This window comes from Aptenodytes forsteri, unplaced genomic scaffold (genome assembly GCF_000699145.1).
Source record: "Aptenodytes forsteri isolate BGI_AS27 unplaced genomic scaffold, ASM69914v1 Scaffold398, whole genome shotgun sequence".
Lineage (NCBI taxonomy): Eukaryota > Metazoa > Chordata > Aves > Sphenisciformes > Spheniscidae > Aptenodytes > Aptenodytes forsteri.
In genome coordinates this window covers 1121033-1132537 of record NW_008794545.1, presented here as the reverse complement: position 1 = coordinate 1132537, position 11505 = coordinate 1121033, and the positions used below count along the sequence as shown (strand labels likewise).

The window sequence follows — 11505 nt, the reverse complement described above, 5'->3', positions numbered from 1 at the left end:
AAAAGGCCACCAAAGCTTTTAAAAATTTTAAAAAAAAAAAAAAAAAAAAAAGACCTTTCATGAAGAAATCTTGAAATAAGAAATGAAAAGCAGAGATCAGATGGTAACAGGGAAGACATCTGTAAGTTATGAACTATGGCCCTGGTAGAAGGGCAAAAATTGCGATGTCATTTAAAGGAGTAAGAATGCAACATAAATGCTCTTAAATTGTCAAAGGGGTTAAGTCAGAGAACTTGTCAAGAGGAATCCTTTAAAGGGTAAAACAGACTGGTGAAGCGGGTGAAATGGAGACTAAAACAGCATAGCCACATAAATGGTCCTTTCCCAAAGCAAGCAAGAAGCTTCTCTATCTGGGGAAGGAGAAGAAACAAAGGAAACTGGATGGGGAAAAGAAAGCGTGGACTGCCAACACCTGAGAAGGAGCTGAGAGGTATAATCAGAGCAGGGAGATACTGACAGCATCTGTGGATGTCATTAGAGGCTTACACAGTCAGTTACTATGTAGTGTGAAAGGAAGCAAAGATCTTTAAAGGACACGGTGTTATGATCAAAAGAGAAAAAAAGATTGGAAGTAGCCACTCTGCAAGAGGAGAAGGAAGAGCTAAAGAATGGTATTACATAGGGAAAGAAAATCTATTCATTACAGGAAACAAAGCTCCTTTTCCCTTTTCTTTAAACTGTCTTCTCTTCATCTATGTTTCTGACAGCATCCATCACTTTGACAGCCGATCACAGCATCCAGCAATCTAAGTCTCCTCCCTACGGAGCTTCTTTTGTAACGTTACCCTAATAAGATGCAAAGATTCTGAGCCCACAGAGTGGGAGATTTGCAGCATGTATTTTGCTGCACGTTAAAAACACAGTAGACGCTACAGTATAGCCTGACTTCCAGTACAGGTAGCAGCACGAAGCTATACGTCTGAGACAAGAATTTCAGTCTTTAGAAGAATCTGCTCCCTCCATTTTCTTTATTATGTATGTATTTACAAGGGAGCTACAGAAACAAAACATGCGGTTCGAAAAAAATGCAAAGTTATATGTACACAAAAACACTTGCTCCCTGAATATTAAACATGCTAACACACATAGAGCTCTCGATTATGCCTCTGCAGACAATGAGGCATGCTAGGAGGGAAGAACAGGTACTCTGGTCTAGTGACAGTGTTGAAAGGCATTATATCTGTGGCAGACAAAGACTCTCTAGGTACCAGGAAAAAATACGAGCTAGCTGCTGCAAATTGCTAAGTTGACAAAACAGATGTAGGAGATGTTCCTCTTAAACAGCTCTTCGGGCTTGCAAGTGTGGTGAGCTGCAGCCTCTGTCCTTGCCATGGCCAGGAACGAGCACAACCTCTCAGCTGTTAGCGGGCTCGAAGCAGCAGCGATTCCTTTCATGTTTCTCTCAGTCCTATCACCTGAATTATGGATGGACTTCTGCCTAGGCTTGCGGAGTTTTGTATGGGGGTGGACCACACAGCACACAAAATGCCGCCTTCTGTATTGACCAAGAAATTCCAGTGTTACAGACAGAACTGTCAACAACCAGAACAACAGAAATGAGTAAATTAATAATGACGGGGTTTGTCTTATGCCCACCTCCCATTTTGTCCTCTTCCCTGAGTCATTTTAAGAAATGACTAAAATCCCCATTTATGCTGACAGTATTAGGCTCTCATGTCAATAACGTAATAGCTTGGAAAAAAGTACACATAAGTAGTAAAGGCTTTAGTAACTTGCACAAACATGTACTTTTCTAAGTCATCTCTCTGGAAAGAACTTAGCACATTTAAATCTAAACAAACAAAAACTCCTCCCTGATTTTATATACACTGATATATATTGATCAGCCCCAGATACTACTATCTCTAAATGTCTGTGGAAAGTTTGGTTTAACAGTTGGTCAAGGCTGTGTTTTTCTTAAACGCTGCAACTTTCAGTTTTTGTTGACTGCATTCTGACTAAAAAAAAGTATTTTTAGCAGTGGACTCACAAATAAGCTTTACACATTTGCACCAAAATATTGGAACACAGGGGTGTAATATACATAAAATACTGGTTATAAATAAAAATCCCCAAATAAAAAGCTCCTGAATGCTCTATTAAGGACTTTGAAAAATATTTTGGAGTTCAACTCTCAGCTCCCAGTATAATGGAAAATACATTGCACTGTAGGCTTTGTTATTTTAAACCCAGCATAACTCAGCTAAGGTTGACAGCACAGCTAGTTATGGTCACTGAAATAGTCCAAATCACTAAAGAAGCATCACAGTCTCAACCTCCCTGAACCTTTCTAATGCTGTCAGTACAATACTGTGGAGAGTAATAGTGTAACATTATCTGGACTTCATCTGGACCAAGGAGGTAACAAATTGCCTTAAACTTTCAGCAAGCACTCAAGTTCAAGCTGAGTGGTTTCTGAAGTGTCCACAGTGCTTGGGTGACCGCGAATGCCTCGTTCAAGTGCCGCAGTGCTGCTAACTACCAGGGCCACGATGCAAAATTGAAGATTATGTGACTTTTTCTCTTATCACAAAAATTCTGATTTAAATACAATTGCTAATCACATAAGGAAATTAACCCTGAAGTGCTAATTCAAATGCAGCCTCTAAGCCTTTTGAAATTCTTCTGCTGTCAAGCACAATCTCTAAAACTTTGAGAATCGTATTTCAGTTGCACCGTATCTCAGCACGCTTGATGTGGAAGACCGTTTGTCCTTACTGAAGCTAATGGGATCTCAGAGGATTTGCAGCCAGGGAGTGCCAGGACTTTACAAGATGAATATCCTGTCTGGGACCGCATGAGTGTGTTTTGCATCACTTCCCACCAGCTATGCCAAACAGCCTCAGAAAGTCAATCCAGCTTTGCCTGCAGATTCGAAAACAACCTGCCAAATGTAATTTCTATATATATTTGCTGCTTGCTTCTTCATAAAGTGCCTCAAGGGAAGTATCTCTAGAAACATGAAATTTGCCAATTCCCCAGATGACATCGTAAACACTGAAGGGCAGTACCAGGCAGGAGAGCATTGTACTGACCTGTGTGCGGGTTGAGAAGGATACTGCCAGGCGGTATCCCTGCAGCTTCAAGTGGAAGAATGATATAGCTGGTGTTGCTGGGGGCCACCTGGCCACTCATCCCGTTCTCAGGGTAGGACACGTTGCCTGAAGAGCTGGCCGTCACCCCGGGGACAAGAGATGCACTTTGGAGAGGCTGATGTATTCGTGACAGGGATCCTGAGGAGCCAGCGCTGCTGGAAGACTCTGAACCTAACGGACAGACACAACCACAGCGGGGGGGTTACAAGGGACCCCAGTCCCCATCAGACACAGCGCATACGCTAGCACAGCTTTCACAGACTACAAAGGCAAGCACTACGTCCATGCCCAGCTATTAGGAGTGGGGTTTTCACTCCCTTCTGAGCTCAGTATCCAGTGGTATTTCTACAATTCAAAAGACCACTTTCCTGCCACAACACGTGCTTCTCCCCAGCCAGTAAATAGCTTTATCAAACAGAGCACAAAATGTTCAGCATGTATTTATAATGCCGAAGTATTGGTTCATAAGGTATGAAAACTAAACACACGGTTTGTAAATGAAAAAGAGAAAGAAAAAAACAACTCAAAAAAACCACCAAACATTTTCTGTAAGAAAAAAAAAAAAAACAACCAAAACCAGCAACTGAATTGTCAGTCAAGTAACAAGGTAGCTGTGCCATACGTGTATTAACTTAAAGCTACCTAAGACACTACCTAAGACTGTTGTCACTTTGATTTTTCAGCACCTAGCTTATTGAAATTGATCGATCAAGATAAATCAAATGTGCTAAAACACATTTGTGCCTGGAAGGATGGGGAGACGCATTATTTTACAAACCAAATATAATTTCCAAACTTCAGAGATTTTACTTGATTAGATTTCAATTTGCTTCACATAAAAATGAGAACAATCTCTCAGAGTGCAAGGCTCAGATGAACGGCTTCCTTAAAGCAGGATGTTAAAGCAAATACAAGGGAGGTGTGAAAGCAAATGTCTGTATGGATGCTTCCTTCCAAAAGTAAAGTATATTTTAATTGCAACTTATTTTATTTTACTTCTGTGCACTGTCTACACATCTTACATTAATTACTAGCCTCCTTAGTGCCCTCCTGCAGGCGTAGACTAAAAGAAAAGACAGAACTCAGACTTAGTTTTAGCAAACTTGTTTCCTACAGGGCCAATTACATCCCTTCATATTTGGGATACTACAGGAGGACCCTACAGTTGACTGCTTAAAGCCTTGGATTCATTTTCAGTCAAATCCATATTGGAATTCATTTATTTCCTCATAACTAGAGCAAAACAGGTTTCCTCTGAAAAAATCACACCAGCACCCTGTTACTTAACAAATAGAGGGTCTTTCCACAGATTACTGCAGATTGCTGTGTAAAACACATTTTTATCCATCTTCTTCAAATGTCATATCTATATGGCAGCTACTACAGAGACAATCCTCTTTATGAGCTGTGCACTATTTGCTATCAGCAGGACCCTAAATCTGCTTCTCCAGTATCTAATCAAGAAAGTAATAGAGTTTTCAGAAGAAATTTTGAATTTCTATAAATACACTTCAAAGTTGTATTAGTTGCTATATTTTTTCCCTCCTTGTAGACTGAGGTTGGAAATTTAGAAAGATTATTCCTGCAGAGGTAGTTTTACTTATTGGATCATTTCAAATTTCAGTGTTTCTACAAATTGCAGAGATATTCCTGGAGGTCATCCTCATCAAGCTGCAAGCAGTATTTGGCATCTTCCTCCCAAATGTAAATGCAACCACATAAGTTTCGTTTTCTTTCTACAGCAGTTACTGGGTCCTTTCCTACATTCCTCTGGCCCTTCTACATGCACTTCACTTTGCTTCTCTGAGTTCTTGCTTTACTTTCTCCTCTTTTCCATCACCTCTTGAATTCAACGGGTTAGAAAGCTACACGGAGATGCAGGAGCAATTATGAGATTTCATAAGCCCCCCAGTATTATTTCTAAGCACGTAAGTAGCACCAAGCCTGAGTTCAGATCTCTCTCTCCCCATTTTGTGCTATTCTGAAGAAACACCATTAGCGTAAATGAAGATTGCAGCTCTGACATTCAATTGTTTTTTCTTTTTCCCCTTTCAGCTGTTTTTATGGAAGAATCACGGATTGATCTTTACCAGCTTCTGAATGTTGAAAGCCAAAAGGACAGCAATGAATTCACACGTACTCATCAAATGGTAGGCAGAAGCAGTGGAATAACCTCTGGAGCTATCACCACACATTGGCCAAGATGATAGATTTGAAATGTCTGCCTTAAAAGACCAGAGATCTGCTCTCCTATGTCAGTAGATCAAGTTGGTGATTTTGAAAGAACACAAATAAGACACAAAACCATTTCAGCAATTTTCTGAATATTTAAAAAAAAAATCCCAGAAATTAATACTTAACCAATTCCCCCCCCCTTTATCCTGTATAAGAATGATCTATTTTATTTTTTTTTCCATCACTACAACTTATATCCTATCATTTTAAGTCTAGACTTATTAAGCCAAGTAAATTCCAACACTAATGTTTGGAAATTAACACCAATTAATCTTGTCTTTGTAGCTCTGATTAGCTGTTTTCACGGTGTCTAAATTTGGAATAAGAAATCACCACATAATGAATTCAGTACTGCAGCAAATGAAAAAAAATTAACTATCTGACTTTATTCAGATTCACATTAAAAGATGTCTTGCTAAAGACTTCTGAAAGGAACTTTGACTAAATGAGATTTTTGCCCCCATTATACAATCCAACCTCTTTTTTTTCAGTGTGTAATGATGGCTACTTCTTCTAGATTCTTCTATAATTTTCGTGCTGCTTCACAGTTGACATAATAACAACCTTCATATTCTCATCACTTTCCATTACAATATTTTTAAAGTATTCTGAGAGATACAGCAGTTCAAAGAGTGGTACAAGAAAAACAGACAGAAAAATCACCACAAAGTCTTAATAGCTTAGGGGGTCTGCAGAGGGAGAGCATGGAGATACCATTAATTTTCCAATATCCTGAGTGCTAGTGAGCAATGCAACACATCTTGCTCTATTTTCTTTGTGTCAGCATTCAGTATCTGATGACTTTGAACATCTCTGTTCATCCCACCTTCCAGGTCTGAGGTAATTTTTTTCTTTCTTATCAACTGGACTCTCAAGATCTACCTACTTCTTGCTCCAGATGGTCAATTTTTTAGGAGCAGTACAGTGCTGATCACCTCTGGAAGTATTTTTGTCTTGGATAAAGTTTCTTGGCTTTGGAATATTTATTTGCTACTTTTATAAGTCACTTGCATTTCAGTATATTAGAATGCATTTACGTTTTTTTAATAATAATGGTACATGCTCATGTGAACACGATTATTCCTCTGCAAGCTGCATTTCTAAAAAAAAAAAAAAAGATTGATGTTTCAGCACAGTCAGTTGGCGGGAAGCATATGACTGGAAGCAGTTGGCTCATAATTTATTGCCTATATCAACATTCCTACAGTTTCTCTTGGACTCACAAGATCCATCAGGCTAATGCTTGATTAATAAAAAGAAGCAGAAATCCAGTTCCAAAACTCAGAGACAAAATTATAATTTACAGGAATCTTTAGCACAAAAAAAAGAGGTTAATGTATTGAAATGCCTGCAGTATAATCATCTTTGCCCAACAGGAGTAGCAATGAACACCTAACAGGAGAGGTTAGACTGTGGCTCCCATTACTTGGAGCCCCGCCAAGGAAGTTAACAATCCCTACAGATCTGTATCAACACAGCTGATAACCCCAGTGCAGGCAGCTTTTCGTAAATAGGGGGGAAAGAAATACACTCCAACAGATGTGCATTCCACTGAATGGAAAATGCATTAAGAGAAGCTAAAGATGCAATAGTTACATCTTTTAAGTCTTCCAAAAATTATTTAAATAGCTATGTAGATACGCACACGGAGGACATTTCTGTGAAACACGTCTTCCCTCCTAATAATGTGTATTAAAACCTGTTGTAATGTGTCACTGAAAATAACATGGGAGTTTGTGAGCTAGATTTTCTCTTTATGGATGTATTAGAGAATGAACAGGTACATCTTCGGTACCTACAGGAACACCTATTTCACTCACCACTCTACACGCTTAGTCAATCCTGGAAAGTCCACTGTATTACTGGAAATCTAAACTAACCAAGGTTTTGTATGATGTCCTAAGTTGTAGGAATGCAATCTGATTGCAATTTGTTAAATTATTAACTCCCTACTCAATACTGAATTATAACTTAATACATCGCTATATATCTACTAAGCTTCAAAATAACAGAGCAGAAAATTTTATTTGCAATATACAATCTGTGCTTTTCAGTGGAACAGTGCTTGCTAAACAATCAACAGGTGCATGAAAATAATCATCAGAACCACTAAGATAGCCACGTAATGGGTTTCAAACAGCCCCTTTTGTGAAGTTTGCAAGAATGAAGTAACATAATTCCTTTGCTAAGCTCTAATTCCCATGCAGCTGAATGCAATTAAAGTCTAAGACTAATTGACACTACTGGACTCTACTGCAGAGAACAGCACGTTCTATGACCTGTCTTTGCCTAAGGGGAGGCTAACATCTTTCTGTGCTTCAGTTTCTGTTGTCTGCCATGTACCATTAATTACTGATTTATCAGAAGTTAAGAGTAGAACATTTAATTTTGGTGACAATAATAAAAATGATCCAGAAAGGCTACAGTGCTAATATTGCATCACTATACATACTTCCAAATGCAGCTGTGAGCCATCAGTGAAAATACTTGAAGTCTTAGTTTTTCCATGCTCAAGAAACGTGTTTGACAATGCTTCTGGATGAATGCCATATATGTAGAAGAATTTTCACATTTAAAATGGTCACAAACATTTTCCATCATTTAGCCAATGAAGAACATTTTGACCAACTAATGACTTCAGACTGATTTCATACATGCTATATGCAAGGCAAAAATGTTTTAAATTTATTACTGTGAATCATGAAGTACTTCAGAGAACAAACTAGTACTTTCTGCAGAGGAGAACCGGGACAGAATTGGTGCCTACCAGGCTCTCCCACACTACCAGGGCAGTGTGCCTAATGTTTGTAGCTACACCTCTGCAATCCCATTTCAATCACTGTAGTAAAGACAACAGAAAATAAACAAAATCCCCCAAAATAAAAACATGATCAAGCTTAAATGTGTACTGTGCTACAGAACACCCAGTGCTGCTGGATTACAGAATGATGAAGATAAAATGCGAAACAGGCACAATGAAGCATTGCTCGGTACCTAATGTACCTTAGAAAACATATGCAAATAGCACGTAGGGGCTCTGACAGCTATATGAATGCACTCAGCATTTTTTGGTGAAGGGAGAACACTTTATCAAGGCATATTTCCCCATTATTTTAACAGTCATTCTTTTCTGCTTTAACGCTACTCAATAACATTTTAGAGAGGAGGATAGAAATAGCGATTCAGATATTATTTCCTCTGACTTTCCTCAGGCTGACTGACAGCTTGACTTTGTGTCCTGGCTTTGAAGGTGTAAGTTTGTTTTGACATGCAGCCTTGTTCTTTTTCCCCACCTCTTCCTTTTATTTTGTTTCTTTTTCACTCTTTCTGTGCTCAACCAGCTTTAAAATTTAAACACTTTGCTTAAAAAAAAGTCCAAGCACTTAGAATATGTAATTGGTCTGCAAAGAACATGGAATTTTAATATCACTGATGTTTTAAAAACATCTTATAAGAGCTTGCATTTGAAAGCAATTTTGGGTTTGGTGCATACGGAGTGCAGATGTATTTACAAGTATTGGCATACTTCAGAGATCTCTCCTTCAATACATTTTCTAAGTGCACCCTTTAATATGCTTGATTTTAACACTTAAATGGCTACTTAACACATTTACTCACTCTACCGAAGGTGAATGATATGACAAAAGCATACTAGGAACCTGTGCCTCCCCCCTAATTCACACATATCAAATTGAATTCTGATGCAATGGAAAGATTCGCAGGAGGCAAAGAAATCTGGAGGCAAAAACGTTGCCTACTGCATACTTCAGGCCCCAGTGTATAGCCTATTCAGCCTTTATAGAACTAAAAAATACAGGAGTGTAGTTTCAAAACTACGTATGCACTGGTTTTGCTATGTTGCATATGCTCATGCTCAGGAACAAGCCAGAGGTAAATAACTATACTGTTCTAATTTTCAAAGCCAAATTCCTATCTTAATTGCATAGAATTTTACATACATAAGGATGGAGTAAAAGTGAAGGAGAACCATAAGGATCCCTTCCTAAGATAAGATTCCCTTCCAACTTGAGATATTCTATGAATCTTAAGATAATAAAACCAGTATTTGTCTAGGGTCTCAAAAGAAACATAAAATAGAAGCATTAAGAAAAAAAAGCAGGATATTCCAAAAGCTCCCAGCAGCTTTATAACCAGCAGGGTTTGAAACAGTGGCTTTCCAACCAGCCAGGTTCCTTTCCAGCTGTGAAACATAACAAAATTTTTAACTACGTTCAAGATCCAGAGGTCCAGAACATAGTTACAAAGTCAAAAGTTTTCTCAATTTACTCTGAAAACTCCATTCCCCAGCATCCTGAATCACGACAGAGACTACCATACAATTTTGGGTTTAAGAATGAAATCTGATCAACCCAGGCTTGATAAACTGGTTTTAAATTAAGTACCATCCATAAAAAACTCTCAAGCTGAAAAAGCACTAAGTGCTAAGTATTGATTACCACTTGTCCTGTACTATATTTATCAAATGAACCAAACTGATGGAATTATCTGATGGGCTCATTATTTATTATGCACTTTTACACAAAAATATAATAGAGTAGCTTAATGGCATGGCTTGAAATTACTTAGATCCAGACCATGTGACTCACTCATGTGTTAATGTACCCGTGAAGTTAATGCAAATAAATGCAGATTTCTCACCAGGTTCCTAGTCCCCCTAAATGATGCTTTCATTTAAGGGGAACTAAACAAGAAAATGGAGAGACTGCGGGACCTCTGCGAATCCAGCGCTTCTGACTGCTTCCACCACAGCACACTGCCTCATCTGCCAGCAGCAAGGGAGAGGCTGTACTCCAAGATACAGATGGTCTGCATTTTAGCAACGACAACAAAATGTTCTTGGATTTCTCATCAGATACACGACATTTAATTCTTCACGAGTCAAGAAAAGTAAGATGAATAAAAAGGTAAAATCTGTGCTTTGTCTGAAAGGACTACCACCTTTTCAGGCTACAACAAGCACAGTGTTCAAATAGGACGTGCATGTATTCTACTCCAGGAAAAGCGCCTCTCACCTACGATTTGCAAACCTCAGGCACCAGGTTTTCTTCTTGATTCCTAAAAACTCTATTTCAGGTACCCAGATACTAGCATACATAGATGGACATACACATCTGCTGTGCACAGGAAATATAACTGTTGCTGTAATTCACCATATAGCAGATTATCTCTGAAGGTCCCTTCCAACCCAAACCATTCTGTGATATACCATACTCGGGCAAGTACCATTGCAGTCATTTATCACCGCACAACAAGAAGTACTGTGAACCCAATACAGTACTAGCTACCTGTTTTAGACAGTTTGCCGGTACTTCTGTTACTTGACGAGCTATCTCCTCTTGTCAGCATGGTTATCCCACCAAAACTGGCTGTCTTTGTTATGGCTGGCTTCAAATTTCGATTTGAGCTGTCTGAGTCTGTGCTGCTCCATGGCCTCTGGTGGTCTGTCCACTTCAATTCGTTCTCCGTACTGCTCTGCCGACTGCCAGATGCCTTCCCCGTGCTGTCTCTGTTACCCCTACGGACATCAGGAAACAAAGATTTATACACAAACAAAACCAGGTCAGGGCAGAGTCTATCTTTGGGCACCGTGCAGCGAGCCTAATAAAGAAAAAGGAAATACTCTGCATTTACGAAAGCATGCCTGAAACAGGGGATTTGACCCCAATACTCATCTGCCTTCAGCAAGTAAACACTGCTATACCCCTTTACATGCACAGCACTTACCACTGCTCCCCTTTCGCATATATCCTAAGAGCACTTCACCGGATGGGGCTGACGCAGCAATATTATGCAGCACTGCCGTAGCATTTCTGTTGCCTGTTGACCAGTCTCCTCCCTCAGCAAAGCCCTCACTACTTCTCCCTTTGCTGTCCATCACCTGTAAGGTTTTTCTCACTAACTTCACCTTCTACCTGTGCCTTCATATCCATCCTCCTTATTTCTATTGCACCTTGTGCCCACTCGTCTGCCTCCTCATCTGCTCTGCACTGTCACCCAAAGCCTTCCCCTAAACACGTGTCCTCCTAGCGTGACCCCAATCTCTTCAGTGTTAACGCTCCACTTAGAGACCCATCAGTTGGGGTTTGTTTGTTTTTTCCCCTCTGCATACACTAATTGCAAACATCTCTGCGTAAAGACTGCCTGTCCTTGGACA

The 11505-nt window shown here is 39.4% G+C and overlaps 1 protein-coding gene across 21 annotated transcripts in view; it reads right to left on the bottom strand.

The window, feature by feature from the left end:
- The window catches only part of ARPP21 (cAMP regulated phosphoprotein 21), a 204553-nt gene that overhangs the window by 53145 nt on the left and 139903 nt on the right, over nucleotides 1-11505 (bottom strand). For 15 of the 21 annotated variants that reach the window (XM_019470231.1, XM_019470242.1, XM_019470244.1 and 12 more), the window contains 2 exons: nucleotides 10634-10866; nucleotides 3036-3266 (listed from right to left, as the gene is read on the bottom strand). In XM_019470231.1, coding sequence (XP_019325776.1) covers nucleotides 3036-3266; nucleotides 10634-10866 — 464 coding nt within the window. The remainder of the gene's footprint in view (nucleotides 1-3035; nucleotides 3267-10633; nucleotides 10867-11505) is intronic. The other 6 variants (XM_019470235.1, XM_009272411.2, XM_019470243.1 and 3 more) reach the window with 1 other exon arrangement.